The sequence below is a fragment of the Furipterus horrens genome, unplaced genomic scaffold (assembly GCF_987537825.1).
Source record: "Furipterus horrens unplaced genomic scaffold, mFurHor1.1.pri manual_scaffold_4, whole genome shotgun sequence".
NCBI classification, from domain to species: domain Eukaryota; kingdom Metazoa; phylum Chordata; class Mammalia; order Chiroptera; family Furipteridae; genus Furipterus; species Furipterus horrens.
In genome coordinates this window covers 9373633-9393652 of record NW_028327174.1, presented here as the reverse complement: position 1 = coordinate 9393652, position 20020 = coordinate 9373633, and the positions used below count along the sequence as shown (strand labels likewise).

Sequence of the window (20020 nt, the reverse complement as noted above, 5' to 3'; positions counted from 1 at the left end):
CCAGTTCAGCCTGCGCCAGGAGCCTCTGCTTCTGAGACCGTGCACGCAGCGCGTTCCCGTTTCCTGTGGAAGAGGCATGGACATCATTGTTTGTAATGACAAAAACAGGAAGAGGGGTGGGGGGAGAGAAGCCCTCCTGAAAGCTGCTAATAGGGAAATGGCTGAATAACGTGCGTTCTTTTTTGTTTGTTTTTTTATGAGTTTTTTTTAATAACAAGTTAATTGAGCATTCGCTTTTATATGGCCCGCTGAGGAAGGCAAACCCAGATGGTACACTTATTTTAAGTGTGGTACAGTTTTTTTTTTAATGATTTTATTTTTATTTTGAGAGAGGAAAGGAGAAAGAGAGGGAGAGAAACATCACTGTGTGGTTGCCTCTCACTCGCGCCCCCAACTGGGGGCCTGACGTGCAACCTAGTCATGTGCCCTGACTGGGAATCGAACCAGCGACCCTTGGCTCGCAGGCGGACGCTCAATCCGCTGAGCCACAGCAGCCAGGGCTTATAATGGGCATTCTATTCGTGCTATGGAAAATTATGTGGCTCTTAACTAGACTGAGTTAAATCTGTGCCTTCATTCTTCCACGAAATATCCATGAGAAAAGCCAGTTGCACATTCATTTGCTATCGAATTTTTACACACTGTAAAGAGACACATTTTAAACACTCCCCCTAAATATCAAAATATGGCTGTGTGAACGTGGCAGATGATAAAAGGGTCTTTCCAGTTCGTGTCCGGGGTGGGATTGAAAAAGAAGGGAGATTATGCAGCCCTTGTTGCTGCCTGAGTTGCGTCGATCGTTGCCAGATCTTCCCATTTTTCAAGCTAAGTTGGGAATCTGATCGTGAATTTTCGCAAATTTTAAGCATTTCCAAATAATTTTAAATCTTCAATTAAAAAACAAACCCACACACCATTTTTGGGCCTACGAAAACCTCAAGTCCCAAATTTGAGATGACTTTGGTACCAGATTCGTTAAGGAGATCCGAGGTGACTTATGTCCGGTGAAATCTCCAATTTTTGGAAGAGTGTTACGGTGAGAGCACATAGCAGGTGTGCAGATGACCCCTCGTCGAGATCCTATGGGACCTAGATTTTCTGAACCCTTGGTTCTTGCACCCCATGGCTCTGAAATGGGCCTTTTTCTCAAGAGACTTCTTGAAAGGCTTGAACCCATAACGGAATCCTCAGCACAACCCCGCCTGCCCTCGGCCTGAAAGCCCGCCCCACCGCCATTTTTGCGCCCGGCCCCGCCCCTCCTCTACATCAGAAATTTCGCGCCAAATTTCCTGGCACACAAAATGGAACCCGGAAGGAGGCCAGGAAGCATGACGTTATGCGACCTAAAGCCAATCATATTCGGATTCCGGCCAGGGAGGAGGGGCTTGAGGGTGCAGAGCGGTCCAATCACTGGCCGCGGGTCCAGGCGAACCAATGGGGACGCAGCGGCCGCGGCGTCCAAACGCTGCGTCTCTTTTTTCCCGCGAAACTGGGCGGCGGAGCTTGTGTGTTGCAAGTCTCTCCGGGTCCGTGCAGTGCGGGAAGAGGAGGTGGGGCCGGTGGGACTGGGGAGTGGGGGCCCGGGAGCCGGCTGAATGGTGGTCGGCAGGCGTCTGCCTCTGGTCGTGCAGTAAGGGTGGGCATGGGTTTATTCTGGGAGGACCGGGGTCGGGATCCGGGAGTGGGAGCGGGACACCCCCGCCCAGCATTCGGAGCCGAGGGCCCAGCCGTAGGAGCGGAGGGGAGGCCGCGCTGTCCCCAGGCTGCTCCAGCTCTTTGTCCCTGCGCCAGGTGCAGTCATGTCGGGCTTCGACGACCCCGGCATTTTCTACAGCGACAGCTTCGGAGGGGACACCGCAGGCGATGAGGGCAAGGCCCGCAAATCGCAGCTGCAGAGGCGGTTCAAGGAGTTCCTGCGGCAGTACCGAGTGGGCACCGACCGCACCGGCTTCACCTTCAAATACAGGTGCGGGCTGGCGCAGGGCAGGAGAGAGGCACGTACAGGTCCCTCTGCTTGAGGAGCTGGGCGCACGTCTCCACGCAGAGCCTTGTGGTGCCTTAGACAGTCGGGACACCGGTGGGGACACCGGCGGGGAGGCGGAGGAGCCTGTCCCATTCTAGAGGTTTTGGTCCCAGCGGTGCTTCATCAGACCCCCGCACATGCTGGGATATAGTTTTGTGTATTTCATACCTAAAGGCAAGTTTTCGAGTGTGTCATCTGTTGAGCGGACTCCCAACAACTCATCTACCGCCACCTGGACCGTTTGGTTCTTCTTCCTGATCTCGTTTCTCTGTGTTCTTCCTGTTCTTACATGGAATGTCAGAAGTCCCTCGTAAACGCTTGTGTTCTGTGGGTGCAATAGGTGAAGACGGGAGATGTGATTTGCTTCACTCATTCATTCATCCCAGGCTTATAACTGCTATTGATCGAGCGCCTGCTTCATGCCAGGCCCTGTTCCAGGTGCTGGGCCACGGCACTGAAGAAGCCGGGCATGCTCCCTGCTCCTAGTCATTGTACAGCTTGTGACACCAAGTCATCACAGGCTGTTTGAATGCAGGTCCAGGCTCGGGTAGAGTGACTGGTTCTCGGTTTTTTCATCAGTAAAGTGGGCGTAGCCATTCCTGCTTCCGTTTATTTATGCACCAGCTGACATGGACTAGCTGGGGCCTGGCGCTGTGCTAGAAACTGACATGCACCACGGAAAGGTGTGTACCACTTGCGCTCAGGAAGTCAGTGGGAGCAAGGCGTAGAGACCAGCAAATCATTCCTTGATAATCACCTCAAAGGAATGGGAAAGAGGAGTTAGGGGAGGCTTCCAGAGGACCTGAAGTTGCAGGGGACCCTTGAGCTAATGGAAGAGCTTTGTGGGAAGCAGTCCACGTAGCAGGTGCATGGGCAGATGTATGGGGGGACCGGTTGTAGCCAGGGGCATTCTGGGCCAGGCTGGAGGTTTTATGTGGGTTCCAGGCACAAGGTAGAAGGGGAGCAGGCTCCGTGTAGGTCTGTAGTCCCCAAATGTGCTTTTGGGGCGACATTCCCGTGGGATGCTCTATAAGGAGTCTGTCCTGGGGTTGATGAGACAGACAGGATGCCTGCGGCTTCGGCCTCCAAGTCCTGAGGGGTGTGCCTTGTTAGTTTCCCAAGAGAGTTAAAGCTTGAAACGGAAGAACTGGTTTGTAGCAAGTCTCCCAAACTGACTTGTGCGCAGAACCCTGTGTGAGGGTCGAACATCCTTCTGCAGAGCTTTCTTTGGAGGATGCCTCTGCGGGCAGTGGGGAGCCCCTGCAATTTGACGAGTGTTTGGGAGGAGGTGGTGGAGCCGTGTTGGCGACGGTGAGAGCACATTCAGGGTGCAGCGCACCTCAGCCATTGTGATTTCCTCTTCTCTGCGCCCTTCCCTGCCATCACACCCCCCCCGCCCCACCTCCTCCAGGGATGAACTCAAGCGGCATTACACCCTGGGGGAGTATTGGATCGAGGTGGAGATGGAGGACTTGGCCAGCTTCGATGAGGACTTGGCCGACTTCCTGTACAAGCAGCCTACCGAGCATTTGCAGCTGGTGAGTGTGGCCCTGTCCTTGTGCCCCCCAGGGCCGGCCCTGCTCCAGCCATTGACAGCCTACTTCTTCCTCCTCTCCAGCTGGAGGAAGCTGCCAAGGAGGTGGCTGATGAGGTGACACGGCCCCGGCCCACCGGGGAGGAGGTGCTCCAGGACATCCAGGTCATGCTCAAGTCAGATGCCAGCCCCTCCAGCATCCGTAGCCTGAAGGTGGGTTTGCTTAGAGGCCGGTGGGAGGCTGGCAGCGGCCGCTGTGTGGTGCACAGGGGCTGGCCTGGGTGCCTGCTGGGTGAGCCTGAGCAGAATTAACTCGCTGGACAAGTGCTGACTGAGCTCCTGTGGGCGAAGCGTTGAGCTGGGTCGTGGAGAAGTAACTGAGCCAGAGGACAGGCTCCTGTGCTCTCGGAGTTTATATCCCCGCCCCTGGGGAGGCTGAGCAGACTTGTCAACCTCACCCGCAACAACTTGAGGTCACGATCAGTGCAGTGGAAGAAATGAAGAGGGTGACGGGCAAGTGTGGGGCCGCTTGGGAAAAGGTGGAGAAGGCTTCTCTGAGGAGGCGCCGCCTGAGTGGGAATCTGAGGAGAATGAGCAGCAAGCAAGTGGGGGCCATGGGGTGTATAGTGACTGCAGAGCCTGGGGGTGAGGAGGGCGTGGAGTGTCCAGGCCACGCGGAAAGCCAGCCAGCCAGCCAGCCAGCATGGCTTGGGGGTGATGAGGAAGAGGACAACCTGTCTGTCCCCAGTCGTGTATCCGCTTTATTCAGCAAGTACTTGATGCGTGGCTGCTGTACTCCACATGCTGGGCTAGATCCTTTTAACCAGCGGTTTTCAACCTGTGGGTCGCGACCCCTTTGCGGATCGAACGACCCTTTCCCAGGGGTCGCCTAAGACCATTGGAAATCACGTATATAATTATATATTGTTTTTGTGATTAATCACTATGCTTTAATTATGTTCAATTTGTAACAATGAAAATGCATCCTGCATATCAGATATTTACATTACGACTCATCACAGTAGCAAAATCAGTTACGAAGTAGCAACGAAAATAATTTTATGGTTGGGGGTCCCCACAACATGAGGAACCGTATTAAAGGGTCGTGGCATCAGGAAGGTTGAGAACCGCTGCTCTAAACCGACAGGCTCCCTTTCTGTGGAGCTTACAGAGGCACAGACGAGGAGCACCGAGATGGTGGCAGGTCCTGGGGAGAAGTCGGGGCAGCGTGACAGTGGCAGTGGAGGTGGGTGGTGGTGGGGGCAGGCCTCCTGGGGACGTGCCGCTGGAGCGAGGCTGAGGGACGGGGCAGCTGAGGAGGAGCGTTCCAGGCTTGGGGAGAAGAGGTGCAGAGGCCGGAGGTGGACACGGGGCTTGCTTCCAGCAACAGGAAGAAGCCAGTGCGGCCAGACCCCCGGGGGCGGCGGCTGCGGGAAGGAAGGAAAGAAAGCGTGGAGAGGGCAGGTGGCCGAGTCTGTCCCGCCAGAGAAAGGAGCTTGGGCTGCGAGGCACAGCAGGAGACCAGTGCAGGGTTACGTCGAAGAGCAGGCCGATGGCATGTTTAACAGGTCCCTCCAGCTGCCAAGGGGAAGGGAAATGTACACGAGAGGCAGGAGTGGAAGCCTGGAGAGCAGCAAGGAGGCGGTGGGGGTCGGCGGTAGTTCCGGGGTAGGGTGGGTGAGAGAGTAAATGCAATGAGGCCTGTGCCTTTGCTGAGTGGGCACGCAGCGGGTCCCAGTGTCGCCCGCCCAGCTGCCCTCCCCTCCTCCTCGTGCGCTGCACCCACCAGGCCGCGCTCTGGGCTCCGTGCGGATCCCTGCAGTCCTGCGGCTCAGCCAGGGTCCCCGCGAAGCCTTCCTTGGTTAGCACGGTGGCAGGTCTGCTCCGGAAGCAAGGTTGTGGACTCTGGAGGCTGTGGGGCATGTTGGCTTCGTCCCTGTCCCCAGCAGCAGGGAGGGGCTCCGGGATGCCATTTAGAACAAAACTGAGTTTCATACGGTTTGCCTGTCCGTGGAGGTGGCGTTAGACTTGCTCTGTGAGGGCAGCTGTTTGACCGGAGGCCGGGCGTCCTGTTCTCAGCCTCACTGGAAGACACGGAACGGCCTGCCTCGGGGGACGGGCTTCCTGGGCAGGAGGCAGCGGCTGCTCCAGACAGGCTCTTGTCACGGGTGCCCCGGAGGCCTGTGTCAGGGCACCCCCTTCCTCTCCATCGCTGAAAATCGAGTGCCAGGGCACCCGCAGCTTCGTACATTGTTGTCCAAAACACATGCTCTGCGGTGGCTGGAACGGTGCCGGCATCCCCCTGGGTCACAGCACGCACTTGTGGCTCTGGCCTCAGTCTCTGCGCGGGTTGGGGGAGGCCGGCCTCCTTTCTGGGTGGTTCCCCTCCCGTGGCTGGGCTTCGGAGGGAAGGGTGTCAGCGCGAACCTGCAGCCTGCCTGCCTGCCTGTCCCGGAAAAACTGGGGATGGGGAAAAATGACGAAAGGAATTCTTAATTTTTGCTTTTTACTCTAAAATATTACACACGAAAAGGTAGAATAATGTAACGAACCTAGATTTAACGCTTAACATTTTGCTTTACGTCCTCTCTTTTGTAAAGCATTTTTAAAGGAAGTTATGGACATGGCATTTTACCCGTAAATATTTCAGTGTGCATTAAAGACTTACATGCATGATCTGACGTGTACCTGGCTCCCTTTAACTAGCCATTCTCCGATGGTTCTGTTACAGTCAGACATGATGTCCCACCTGGTGAAGATCCCCGGCATCATCATCTCAGCGTCCGGGGTCCGCGCCAAGGCCACCCGCATCTCTATCCAGTGTCGCAGCTGCCGCAACACCCTCACCAACATCGCCATGCATCCCGGCCTGGAGGGCTACGCCCTGCCCAGGAAGTGCAACACGTGAGTGGGTCTCGAGTGGCTTCCGGGGACTGTGAGGAGGTTCCCCGAGCGGAGGTGTGGAGGGTGAGGACGCTGTAGCAGGGAGGGGCTGGGGCACGGAGCGCCCAGCGGGGGAAGCACGGAGCTGATGCCCTGGGGCTCAGGGCTCGGAACCGTGGGGTCCCTCTGTGTGGGTGAGTTCTGCCCCCACCAGGGTACGTGGACAGCCTGTGTGGGGAACCCAGCGTTGGGAGGGAACAGCAGTTCAGAGGAAGGAGTCTATCTGGAGCCTTCTGAAGCAAGCTCTGGCTTGCCGGGCCAGATCCGGGCGCCCAGGAACACGGCCGCTCATTCATTTCTGCTTGTGGCCACGTTTGCACTGCAGAGGCGGAGTGCGTGGCCTCTTGGCCTACAAAACTGAATATACTGTCTGGCCCCTCACAGAACGGTTGCTGACCCCTGATCTGAAGGCTCCCACCTCTCCCTGGCTGCTCTTTCTCGGCCTCCGGTGCTGGTTGCCTTCAGCTCCCTGACCTGAGTGGCGGTGCCCCAGGCAGGGCTCAGCCGCGCTTCTTCCCTGCATCTCTCGGTGATCTTGGGTTGTTAAACATGGTCCGTGTGCAGAGGGCACTCAGGCCCATAGAGAGCCGTCTGCCAGCCCTCCCCGAGACTAATTCGTCCCAGGTCCCGCACTGAATTCTGTCCCATCCCCACACCTGGCCTTGCATGGCCCCCGCCCTGAAACACCATTCCTTCAGGGGCCCAGGACCAAGTCTTCTGGTGTCCCCTGACGAGGACCCGAGCTCCCTAAGAGCAAGGGCTTTATTTGTTCACTGCTGTGTCTGTGGTGTCTAGGACTGTGGCGATGTTTTGCTGTGATGTTTCTATAGTAATTAAATGATGATTTTGTTACATAGTGGTGTGTACAGGCCTAGACCCTGAGATGGTCTCGGACCCAGGGGTTTGAGTTGGGGTTTAACGAGATCATTGGCAACCTGGGCCCTCTTTACCTCCGGGGACACTGAGAACCCGTGAGGGGCTGGGAGGGTGACGTGTCTGCCTCCCAGCAAGTTCATGGAAGAGCCTGGCCTGGAGCAGGTCTCCCTACCCCCAATCCAGTGCCCAGTCCCCCACAGAGCTGCCCTTTTAGGGACCTTTCCCAGCTCACAGAGACCCTTGGTTTGCTGCTGGGCACACCTTCCCTGCCTTGTTGCCGACTCCTCGGAGGGGCTCCCTGGGCTCTGGCTTCTCAGGGTAGCTGTGGTGACTCCACTTTCCCCCGTACAGGGATCAGGCCGGGCGCCCCAAGTGCCCCCTGGACCCGTATTTCATCATGCCTGACAAGTGCAAGTGCGTGGACTTCCAGACCCTGAAGCTGCAGGAGCTGCCGGATGCGGTGCCCCACGGTGAGATGCCCAGGCACATGCAGCTCTACTGTGACAGGTGAGGGGGGCAGGGGCTGGGGGCGGGCACTGTGAGGACGGGTGTCCCTGGCTGTCCCTACCCGGGTGCTGCTGTGGACCATCCAGTGTGGCGGGTGAGGGAGGAGAGGATGTTTGGGGGGGCTCGTGCTCTGTGCCTGGTGCTTCTTGCAGTTTTCTCTCGTTTTCCCACCACGTGCGGGGGCATGTCAGCCCCTGTTGTGCAGACTGAGGACGTGTAACTGACTCAGTGAGTGGAGGAGCTTTGAGCCTGTGCTTTTCCTGGGAGACTCTCTCCAGCCCTCTTAGAACTGGGGGGGCTCCAGGTGGCCCAGCTAGATAACCAGCAGCTGAGGGGGCCTCGTCCCAGCCTGACCCCCGTCCCCACCCTGCTGTGAAGATTCTCCCTTGGGTTCTGTTGAGCAGTTGGAAAGGGGGAGGGAGGGGGAGCGGGGGCCTGGGTGCCCCACGGTAACGAAACGTAGGCAGAAGTTTTGCAGGTGGTGACTGGAGTTCTTACCTGGGGCTTGCACAGGCCTTTGGGCGTTTCTCCGTGGAGCAGACCCGTGGGCTTCGTTGGCCTTCTCAGTGGCAGTAGAATGTGTAGAAGTCAGACTTGTGAGCGAGTTGCCTGAACTTGCTGGGCCTCAGTTTCCTTTTCAGTAAAATGGGGATTGATCGTGACAGTCGTTAGTCCTCGATCTCTCATCAGGCTGCTGTGAAGTTTAACCTGGAAAACGCATGTCAGCTGTCGAGCTCAGTTTCTTATACAAACTAAGTATTTGTTACACGTGAGCCTGTGATCCACAAAGCTTAGTGAGAGATGCAAAGAGAGGAGTCACAGAATCCAGCGTTAACAATGACAGTGCCAGCCCCTCTCAGGATGTGACTGTCCTGGTCTATGAAGAAGCACTTCTGTGTCTGTCACCTCACGGATCCCACAGCAGCTGAGGCAGGTCAGAGAAGACGTTACTGTCCACCCAGGCTCAGAGTTGCAGGGACTTTGCAGCCACACAGCTGCGAAGTAAGTGGCAGTGTGCAGGTCCCTGTCCCAGCATCGCCTCCATGCCACTCTGACTGGTTGGAGGGACTCGAAGCGTCAGTGTGTCAACGTCTTATTTTTCAAAAGAGGAAGTGGAAGTCCAGAGGCAGAATGACTGGGCTGAACTTGTAGGGCCACAAAGAGGCAGAAATGGGGAGTGGCGCCTGCAGGGGGACTGGGGGGGCACGGGGCACGTCCTAGATAGAGATGCATGGCCAGCGCCGTCTGTGCAGGGCTGACAGTGGGTGAGATGCAGGTGGAGCTTTTTGTTTTTATTTATTTATATTACTTTTTATGTTTTGCTTTTCAATTATGGTTTATGTTCTTTGTTACTCTGTGTTAGTCTGGGGTGTAGAGCATGGCGAATAGATACTCACACGCTTGGAGACGGGGGCTGCTGAGGGCTCAGGGCGGCTAGCGCTGGGCCTCCCCGCGACCCTGGGCAGCATAGCACATGCCTGTGTAGGCAGTGGTGGTGGGAGGGGCGGTCCACCACCGTGACCAACGGTTGTCAGCGTCGTCTTCCAGGCAGCTGAGTCACCCAGGCACGGAGTGGGCTCTGCTGAGGGGGAGAGGGACCCCCTTTCTGGGCAGGTGGGAACCAGCTCAGGTTGTGGGGCCTCGGGTAGAAACGTGAAGGTGGACCATGTGATAAGGGACACTGTCTCCTCCAGGCTCTCACTTGCTTGTCCCCTTCCCCCGTCATCCTCTCAGGTACCTGTGTGACAAGGTCGTCCCCGGCAACAGGGTCACCATCATGGGCATCTACTCCATTAAGAAGTTTGGCCTGTCCTCCCGCAAGGGCCGAGACAGGGTGGGCGTGGGCATCCGGAGCTCCTACATCCGTGTCCTGGGCATCCAGGTGGACACAGATGGCTCTGGTGAGTTGGCTTTGGGGCCGGGCCTGGCCCTGCTGGAGGCTGTGCCCGTGCCGAGCCCACGTGGTCTCCTGGGTGACGCTGGGCCTCCTCCCCGCCGTCACCCTCCCGCGCTTCTGCACGGCAGGCAGGGCACGTGGTGCTGTCATAACCAAAGACGCCACGTCATTCCTTGGCTGAGAAGCCCTCCCCTCCTCCCAATGAGATGCAAGGCTTCCCAGGACGCCCCAAGGGCCTCCGCAGTCTGGCCCTCTAGCTGCTCCCACTGCCCCCTGCTCTTCTCACTCACCGGACCCTGGGACACGAAGGCCCACTCCCGCGGGGGAGAACTGGGGCCTCTGTCTTGCTCTGTCTTGACTCTGAGGACCCTCGCTTGTGAGACGCCCTCACACAGCTCTCATGCACCCTCCCCTCCCCCACCAGGCCGCAGCTTTGCCGGGGCTGTGACCCCACAGGAGGAGGAGGAGTTCCGGCGTCTGGCTGCCCTCCCCAACGTCTACGAGGTCATTTCCAAGAGCATCGCCCCCTCCATCTTCGGGGGCATGGACATGAAGAAGGCCATTGCCTGCCTACTCTTTGGGGGCTCTCGAAAAAGGTGGGGGTTTAGGCCCCTTGGGGCTGAGGATGGGATGGTGACTGGTCCCACAGTAGGACAGCTGCCAGATGGTCGGACAGGAATGCTCTCTTCATTTTCCCAGGACACTCAGCCCTGCCTGCTACTTAGGCATGTTCTCCAGCTCCTAGGCTCCCTGTCAGCTGGCTGGGGACTAATCTGATCTCTCCAGAGAGGACGGACCCCTGCCCAACCATGTCTAGGGGGTGGATTGTGGGGGACCTGGTGGGTACAGTGGGGAGAGCTCTGGCTTTGCTGTCTGGAGGCCAGGGAATAAATTTCTACCATGCTGCTTATTTTCTGTGTGACCTCGGGCAAGAGATACTACCTCTCTGCACGCTCGTTTCCTTGTGGGTATGACAGGTGAAAACTCTTGACACCCAAAGGGCATTGCGTGTCCTTTGAAACTAAGGCCTAGAAAATAGAAATAGCAGCCACCATTTCCTGAATTCTTCCTGTGCACCAGGCCATTTTCTAAGCGCTTTTGTGTGTCTGAGACCCAGTCAGTCCTCATGACCCTGGGAGAAGTCTACGATCGTGCCCATTTCACAGATGAGGAAATTGAAGCAAAGAGACCTGAGGGAGCCTCCCCGCGTGGTACCAGTTCTAGTGTGCCACGTGCCACCCACCGGCAGCTCCCCTACTTTCCCGTTTTCCAGCTGTGAGGGGTGTTTATCGGATGCTCACTGTGACCGCCCCAGCCTGGCCCCAAGTGCCATCTCCTTTGACCCTCCCCTCCCTGGGAGGCAAATTACCACGGGTGAGGCTAGGGGACATGGGGCGATGAACGGGGGGCTCAGGCCAGAGCCCCGCTTCCCCCCTTGCTCCGTGGCTCATAGTAGTTGGGGACCAACTGCCAGCCCACTGTTGTGACCAGCCCGAGTCCCAGCCCTCGGTGGATTCTTGCCCACCTGCTGGTCTTCCCCTAGACTCCCTGATGGACTCACTCGCCGAGGAGACATCAACCTGCTGATGCTGGGGGACCCGGGGACGGCCAAGTCCCAGCTGCTGAAGTTTGTGGAGAAGTGTTCTCCCATTGGGGTGAGTGCCTGGGTGGGCCGCTCTCCGGCTACCCTGTCAGGAAGGAAGGCTGCAGGGCTGGGCCACTCCGTCCCCTGGGTCCTCTTGGTGGGCAGGATCACCTGGCATCTCTTCCTCATTCCCTTTGGTCAGTGTCGGGGTCACAGGAGGAAAGGAGGAAGGAAAGCAACAGGTGGGTGTGATTTGGGGGTGGCGGACAGAGCACCGGGTGAGAGGCAGGATGGAGTTTGGATTCCAGCCTGGCCAGTCATGGTCTGTGGGCCTTAAGCAAGTCACCTGAGCTCCCTGAGCCTCAGCTTATCCATCCGCTGAACGTAGCACTGACCATAGTCACGGCTGAAGTCAAGGGCCAGGCAGACTGGGAAGTGCTTTACGTATATTCACTCATTTACTGTGCACCTCAACTCTGCAGTAGGTTCTGGGGCCCTGTGCTGTGTGTGAGGAAACTGATGCAGAACAGCCACGTGTCTGGTCGGGAGTGCCAGCACAGGGGTTTGAGCGCAAGGGCCTGGGAAGCCGGGGCCCTGCAGCGGTGAATGTGTCTGTGGATCAGAGAGGGGCGAGATTACCTGCCGTGTTCAGTGGGCCGGGTTGTACAGGTGGGAGAGGTGATATGCGCAAGCGCTCCACGCCGGGGCTGTCCAGTAGAAACGCCTGTGAACTACGGATGTGGGCTATGGTGTGATTTTAGATGTTCTAGGGGCCACACTGAAAAAGTGAGAGAAGCAAGTGAAAACCCTAATGATACTGTTTAATTCAATATATGTAAAGGATTTCGACAGGTAGCTTAATATGAGAAATACTAAGGACACGCTTTACTTTTTAGCACTGTTTGAAATCTGCATTTTATACTTAAGCACGTCTCAGTTTGGACTTGGGCAGTAGAAGGGCTCCGTGGCAGCATGTGGCCTGCAGGTCTCTACAAAGATGACAGGGGACCCGGGGCTGGGGAAGCTGTTTGCTGGGAGTCAGAAGTCTATCCCGGAAGCGTGCCGCTCCTCTCCTCTGGGCCTCACTTTGCTCCTCAGTGAGCCGGGCCCCTAAGGGCTGCTGCTTCTTGGGGCTGGGGTGGGGCTCAGCTGGGGCCCAGGGCTGTCATGGGGCTCAGGAGCGTGCTGATGGGAACCGTCCAGTGGGGGTGAACCTCTAGGCCAGACAGGCCAGGCAACTCCACCCCGAGGGAGGCTCCCTGAGATCTGTTCTGTGCCCTGTAGCCAGCTGTGACGTGTGACCTTGATTTGGTGGGGTCAGAGCCTGGAAGCTGTGTTGGGCCCTGACGTCTCCTGCTGTGGCCGTCCCCAGGTGTACACATCTGGGAAAGGCAGCAGCGCGGCAGGCCTGACAGCCTCGGTGATGAGGGACCCCTCGTCCCGGAACTTCATCATGGAGGGCGGAGCCATGGTCCTGGCTGATGGTGGGGTCGTCTGTATCGATGAGTTTGACAAGGTGAGGGGACAGGGTGGGGTGGTGGCCAAAAGGGGGGTGGCGCCTGGTGGTCTCAGGGCAGGGGGTGTGAATGCGGACTTTATGCCGGACAGCATAGAACGGGAGACTTGAATTCAGGCCTCTGCCTGTCACTGTAGGGTAGCTGGGAAGTAGCTTACCTCTCCCAGTCTCAGTTTCCACATCTGGAGAGTGGGGAGAGGAGAGTCAAGCCCTCACAGTTGTCACCAGGATGAGAGGTGACCCAGGCCCTCCCTGGCCCGGCATGAAGCCGGGAGCCGGGAGCTGTAGCTTTCCTGCTGGTGCCGCTCCCCCACCCCCGCCTGGTCTGACGGGCACTTCTCTCCACCACTCAGATGCGAGAAGACGACCGCGTGGCGATCCACGAGGCCATGGAGCAGCAGACCATCTCCATCGCCAAGGTGCGTGGGCCCCTGGCAAGCCCACTCAGCCAAGGGCCAGTCTGGGCTGTCCGTGCCCCGGGTGCTCCGAGCGCTGGGCCGGGTCCCGGCTGCCTAGGCCTCCGGCGGTGGCGGCAGCAGGCCTGGAACTGTGTGTGCACGCGCTCAGACGTGACGGCTGTGCTCGCGGTCCTCATGTCACCTGTCATCTTTGCCCCCTTCCCACCCAGGCTGGCATCACCACCACCCTCAACTCCCGCTGCTCTGTCCTGGCCGCTGCCAACTCCGTGTTCGGCCGCTGGGATGAGACGAAGGGGGAGGACAACATTGACTTCATGCCCACCATCCTGTCCCGCTTTGACATGATCTTCATTGTCAAGGACGAACACAACGAGGAGAGGGATGTGGTGAGTCCGGGCTGCAGGGTGTATGCGGCTCGGCTCCAGCCAGGCCTCGGGCTCTCGGGGAGGGCGAACTAGGCTTGGCCGAAGTTCTGACTGTCAGATAAGGCTTGTAAGGGGGTCGCCAGGAGGCAGCAGTTGGGGACCGCAGAGCATTGAACTAGGGGTGCAGGTTTCTACCTCTCCTGTGAGTGATTTGCCTTGTGATTGGGGGGAAATCTCGCCCCCTGGGTGCAAGTGATAGATCCTTACCCAGTTCTGGTTAGTAAGTTTCCGAAAGGACCTTAGTGGGCTACGTAGTGGACAGGCCCAGAGGTCTGGGGCCCTGCCGGATCTCGCCGTGGTGCCGTTGGGGCTCCTTCTGTCTCTGCCACTCTGCTCTCTCTGTTGGGGGGCGGGGGGCGGGGTTGGGGCTGCTGCCTCAGCAGAGGAGGCCCTGGCCGCTCCAGGGCGTTGTCTAGGCAGCCGGCAGCCCCAGGGAAGGAGGGGCGGCCCCTTTTCCGTTGGTTACAGTCCTGCAAGCTCCCTCCCTGCCTGCTCGACCTCTGTCGGGACCCAGGCTTGGGAGGGCCTGCCCGCTGACCCAGGGTCCCCTCTACCCGCTAGATGCTGGCCAAACATGTCATCACTCTGCACGTGAGTGCGCTGACACAGACCCAGGCCGTGGAGGGCGAGATCGACCTGACCAAGCTGAAGAAGTTCATCGCCTACTGCCGAGCGTGAGTCCTGCATGCTGCCCCGTGGGCTGGGGCTGGCCGGCTCCCCTGGAGAGGGGGAGAACCCCGTTCCCTGGGCCTGCTCCTTGGGAAGGACACTTCAGATGCTGCTGCCCTTTGAGTTTAAGCTCTGGTGAACCCACTCTTCTGCTTTCTGCCTTGCACAGGCCCCTCTGTGGCTGCCAGGCTCAGTTTCTCCATCTCCAAAGTGAGGGTGTGTGATTTGGATGGTCTCAAAGAATCCCGCCCCCCACCCCCAACTCCACTGACATTCAGGGAGGCAAGGCAGAGAGGTCACTGAGCACCGGCTCTGGGTAGTGCCTGCCCCCACTGTGTGACCTTAGGCCAGTCAGGTGACCTCTGAGCCTTGCATTCCCCTGGTTGGTGTTGACTGGGGTTCCTATAAAGATTGCCCAAGACAGTGAGTAAGTCCGTGGCTCGGCCCTGCCCCGAGTAAATGCGCAGTAAATGGCAGCTGTGACTTTAATTACTGTTATTCTCACAGATTGTCAATGATAGTGTCATGCGTAGGGTAATTGTTCTGTACCAGGCATTCTGAGTATTTTATGGACAAGTGAACTTGAGCCTTCCCTCAAAACCTACAAGGCTGGTGTATTACTATTCCATTTTACAGACAGGGAGGCTGCAACAGAGGTTAAGTAACTTCTCCAAGGTCACAGGGAGGATTTGAACCCAGGTACCTGCTCCAGAAGCTGTGCTTTTAGCCACTGCACCTCAGTTGTCTCTAGTTGGAGCTAAAACCCCAGGGTGGAGGAGTCTTTGTGTGCCCCCTTGGTGGGAGGCGAAACGCTGCAGTTATGCGGGTCTCTAAGTCACCCCCTTCTCCGGGGCGATGGACCCAGTGATCTCTGAGTCTTCATCACTGCTCCCAGCTCCTCACGGCCTCGGGGAGCTCGCTGCCTCCCTCTGGCCCTGGTGTCTCCTCGTGCTCAGGATGAGGGTTGGACCAGGGGATCTGAGGCCTCCCCTAAATCACTGTCGGTTGCCCTGTCAGGAGTGGGAGAGGGTAGGACATGGGTAGACCCTGAGCACAGACGTCCCTGCTCTCCACCCTCCCTCCTGGGAGAGTCGGCTGTGCTCCTTGTGCCTGGACAACAGTCACTGCCAAGCCTCTTATGGGTGTCATTGCATGTCACGTCCTCGAACGTGTTGGGTGGCGGAGAAGTTGGGCGCCGAGGACCGCGGTGAGCCTGCCGTCCAGTGGGCCCGTGCTGCGTGGTGCCGCCATTGTGCTGTGGGTGAGGCAGCCCCCACTTGGTGACAAGAGCCACACGTCATCCAGCAGTAAAGAGGGGTGGCCTCCACCCGCTGCAGATGGGCCTGGCTTTCACCTGCTTTTCTCTCCCGGTGTTGATCTCTGTGGCACCTGTTCATAGCCCAGATTTCACTTAAATCTTCCCCAAATGGTGTGCCCGGCGGTTGGGGGAAAGCACGTGACTAAGCTGCCGGGGACAGGGTGGGCACCTTCCTGGCCTCATGGCAGCTGCTCCCCACCGTTGTGCAGGAAGTGTGGCCCCCGGCTGTCGGCAGAGGCTGCGGAGAAGCTGAAGAATCGGTACATCCTCATGCGGAGTGGGGCCCGTCAGCACGAGAGGGAGAGCGAACGCCGCTCCAGCATCCCCATCACTGTGCGGTGAGCCGGTGGGCAGGGCTGGGCGCTTGGGCCGCACTTCACGGCAGGGAACGCGCGGCGAGGAGGGTCGGGGCCGTCGCTCACCACGCAGCGCAGGCCCTCGGTGAGGCCTGCTGGGCAGGGAGGGGTCCTTTCGGAGTGTGAACAGTGGTCTCCCCGATTACTTGTTTCTCAGGTTACGTAAGGTCAGGAAAACCTAGAACCTTCTTTTCTGGACCTCGTCCGGCCCAGGCCTTGGAGTCAGGAGACCTGGTCCTCGCTGTAGCCCATTGTGTGACTGCAGGGAAATTGTTTTCCTTCTCTGGACCTCAGTTTCTTTAACTCCTCACTCTCCTCATTCTTGAGTTTATACAGTAGAGTGTAGTGATTAAGTGCTCAGACTTACCTGTTTTTTTAAAGTATATTTTATTGATTATGCTGTTACAGTAGTTCCAATTTTTTTCCCCTTTGCTCCCCTCCGCCCAGTACTCCCCTTCCCTCCAGTAGTCCCACCCCCCCTTAGTTCATGTCCATGGGTTGTGCATATAAGTTCTTTGGCTTCACCCTTTCCTATATTATTCTTAACTTCCCTCTGTCTACTTTGTACCAACCAATTATGCTTCTTAATCCCCGCACCATTTCCCCATTTCTCCCCCTCCCCTCTCCCAGCTGATAACCCTCCAAATGATCCCCATACCTATGATTCTGTTCCTATTCTGGTTTGCTTAGTTGGGTTTTATTTTTACTTTTTAGATTCGGTTGTTGATAGTTGTGAGTTTGTTGTCATTTTAGTGTTCATAGTTTTGGTTTTCTTTTTCTTAAGTAAGTCTTTAACATTCCGTATAACAATGGCCTGGTTTGAATCCTGTCTTCAGCACTGATTAGTTAGAAGGGGATCTGGCTGTATGTACCGGGAAACCTACGTAAATAAAGTAGCTAAAGTAAATTGGAAGTTTATTTCCCTCTTCGGTGAAAATATCTGAGGGAGTCGGTGGTCCAGGATCGTTGTGATGGCTGCTCGGTCATCAGCAACCTGGGTTCCTTCAGACTCGCCTTCATCCTCTTAGCCCGAGGTGGCCGCTGGAAGCTCCCCATCACCTCTGCATTCCAGGCGGCAGGGGAGGGAGAAGGGCCCGCCTTTTAAGGACACTTTCTAAACTTCTTACAAAATGTTTGGACTTACTGGCTATACCTGAGTCACGCAGACACACCTAGAAACAAGAGAGTCTGGGAAACGTCATTTAGCTGGGTGTCCTGTGCCTGAAGAAAGGTTGGGGTCCCATTACTGAGGAGGAAAGGAGGATGGGTCATGACAGGTCGTGGGTCAGCCAGGGGTCTTCCCTGCAGCCTCACTGCCTCAGGCAGGTACCACCTGGCGTCAGGATGGGCAGCGGAGGGGGGACGGTGGGCTCAGACCCCCATGCTGTGCCATCGCCCCCGCACAGGCAGCTGGAGGCCATTGTCCGCATCGCGGAGGCCCTCGGCAAGATGAAGCTGCAGCCCTTCGCCACGGAGGCGGATGTGGAGGAGGCCCTGAGGCTCTTCCAGGTGTCCACGCTGGATGCCGCCCTGTCGGGCACCCTGTCAGGTGAGCGGACGTGGGGGTGGGAGCCCAGGGTCCGTGGGCTGCGGAGCATGCTGGAGGCCCGGGATGTCTGTCGCTCTTCTGCCTTTGCTTCCTTTTTACTTTTTCCCCCTGGGCATCTTCCTCCAGGACGGGAAGAAGCAGCTTCTCTCCAGACCCCAAACACAGTCCTCTTGAGCCAGTTTGTTAGGAACGGTTGCGGTTTTATCATTGGTTAGGGCAACAGCATCCCTGCAAGCTCTTCCCTCGTTTTACTCAGCGCTGGCCCTGGAGGCCAGGCTCGCCACTTCGTCCTTCCCGTCTTAGAGGTGGGAAAGCTGGCACTCGGAGGTCCCCTCGGGGGCGCAGGGTTCCTGCTTGGCTGGAATGCTGGTCTGGCTGCCCCGGGCATCCTGCCCCAAGTCTGCTGGCTGCTTCCGCCCCAGCCTTTCCGCAGACCCGTCCCTCCTCAGCAGTGCTTACGTGCTGGGCCCTCTGGGGGAGCTTCATTCCCTCTCCCCGCGGACGGAGCCAGCTCACGTGCAGCCTCAGACCTCCAGTGGCTGCTCTTCTGGAACCAAAACAAAACCCGTGCCGTGGCCTGCAGGGGCCCCACGGGACTGGGTTTTGAACCGGTCGGGCGTGCCCCGGCCTCATGCCTCTGTACCTTCCGTGGCCTCTGCCTGGAGCATCCTTCCGCACACGTCAGCCTTGTCCCCTGACTACGGGTCTCCTCAGTCAGGCCCTCACTGCCCCGGCACACTTGACTCCTCTTCCTCTAAATTTCTCTTCTGGGTCTGGCTCTAGCAGCTCTCCCCCGGGATAGAGGCCTCCATCTCTCCAAGCCTCCCACGGTGGACCCGCTGAGATCCCCGGCACCCTGTCCCCACCCATCCCTCTCCCTTCTCGTGCCCACAGGGGTGGAGGGCTTCACCAGCCAGGAGGACCAGGAGATGCTGAGCCGCATCGAGAAGCAGCTCAAGCGCCGCTTTGCCATCGGCTCCCAGGTGTCGGAGCACAGCATCGTCCAGGACTTCACCAAGCAGGTGGGCTTCCCCTGGGGCCGGGCCGGAGTGGGGAGGGGAGGGTGCAGGGGGGTTCCTGGCGGCTGCCCATGGCCCAGTTCCCACCCACCAACACCGGTGTCCCATTGTCCAGCAGACAGGCTGTGGGGCAGCTGTTCCCCTCGTTCCTCCCCGTGGCGCTGCTTCAGTGTGGGGCAGGGCATTTTTCTGTGCTGGGGACAGGACAGGTGGGTGGGGTTCTGGTGGAGCCACACCCGGGCTTTTCCCTGTCCTTCCCGTGTACCCATTGCCTGGCTTTTGTGGGGTGGGGATGGGCAGAGATGGGAGAGTGAGCCTCCCAGGTCCCTGGGGACAGTGCTCTTGACCCCATAGGGAGGTGCTGGCCTTGCAGATGTTGTGGAGAACTTGTCACCATCTCCAAATCTCAGGAACAACCCTAGTTTCTGGCCTCAGCTCCTCTTTCCAGTACATCATCTCATTCTGGTCCTTAGAGCAGTTTCACGCAGTATGTAGAACTGCGTCCATTCTGTAGGTGAGCACACCAAGGCTTAGATAGGGTTGGCGATGTCAGGAGCTTGAGTTCTAGAGTCGGCAGGACTCGGTTTAAGCCCCAGCTCTGCCACTTACTTGCTGTGTGACTGAGCTGCTCTGTGCCTCAGTTTCCTCCCCTCTGAAGTGGGGGTGATTATAGCATCAGCTGCACAGGCTTGTCACGACGGAGTGAGTTGTGTTTGGGAATACTTGGATCAGTGCCTGGTGCGTGGTGGGCACTCGGAAATTGTGAGCCCTTATGATCAGAGGACATGGGGTGTGAGGAAAGCTCCCTGTGAGCAGGGGCTGCCCTGGGGGCTCTGCAGGGCCTGGTGGGCGGGCAGGTGGGTGGGTGTCCTGGGGTCCCCTCGGGAAGCAGCCTCCTGCATCCAGCCCTGTGTCCGCAGAAATACCCAGAGCACGCCATTCACAAGGTCCTGCAGCTCATGCTGCGGCGGGGCGAGATCCAGCATCGCATGCAGCGCAAGGTCCTCTACCGCCTCAAGTGAGCCCGCGCCGCCTCCTGACATCCCGCGGCAAGAAGCTCACCGCCGCCTCTGCTCACCACCCCCGCCGCATCTTCTTGAACTTCCTTCTAGCTCTCCTCTCTGGCCCTGGACGGAGGGGCCCACCTGGCCGGGAGGAAGGAGCTGTCCTGCTCGCTGCCTCTGCACACCGGGCCCAGACAGGTCCAGGAAGTGTGCGTGGAAATAATAAAGCCGTGTGTGTTTGGATACGTGTAGGCTTCTGCTGGGGGTTTCTGACCTGCATCTGCCACTTGGGCTTGAGGCCCTCAGCTGCTCTGTGGGGATGATCAGGCTGGTTCCTCGCTGGTCCCCGTGACCGTTCAGCAGGACCTGGTGTGTGTGGA

The 20020-nt window shown here is 58.0% G+C and overlaps 1 protein-coding gene across 1 annotated transcript; it reads left to right on the top strand.

The window, feature by feature from the left end:
- Positions 1-1470: 1470 nt before the first annotated feature.
- On the top strand, positions 1471-19885 carry MCM5 (minichromosome maintenance complex component 5). The gene is made up of 17 exons (XM_090272539.1): positions 1471-1550; positions 1792-1966; positions 3435-3561; positions 3642-3770; positions 6289-6461; positions 7728-7883; positions 9618-9784; positions 10205-10376; positions 11324-11435; positions 12738-12881; positions 13235-13300; positions 13510-13686; positions 14287-14399; positions 15922-16050; positions 17475-17617; positions 18512-18639; positions 19557-19885. Exons 2-17 carry the CDS (start codon positions 1800-1802, stop codon positions 19656-19658), a joined length of 2205 nt encoding a protein of 734 aa, XP_090128665.1. The 5' UTR covers positions 1471-1550; positions 1792-1799; the 3' UTR covers positions 19659-19885.
- The last annotated feature ends 135 nt before the right edge of the window (positions 19886-20020 follow it).

Excerpts from the sequence above, each read along its gene's own strand:
- MCM5 (XM_090272539.1), top strand. The coding sequence starts at position 1,800 with ATGTCGGGCTTCGACGACCCCGGCATTTTCTACAGCGACAGCTTCGGA. Across the intron at positions 11,436-12,737 it reads AGAAGTGTTCTCCCATTGGG|GTGTACACATCTGGGAAAGG; the intron begins GTGAGTGCCTGG and ends GGCCGTCCCCAG. Across the intron at positions 14,400-15,921 it reads TTCATCGCCTACTGCCGAGC|GAAGTGTGGCCCCCGGCTGT; the intron begins GTGAGTCCTGCA and ends ACCGTTGTGCAG.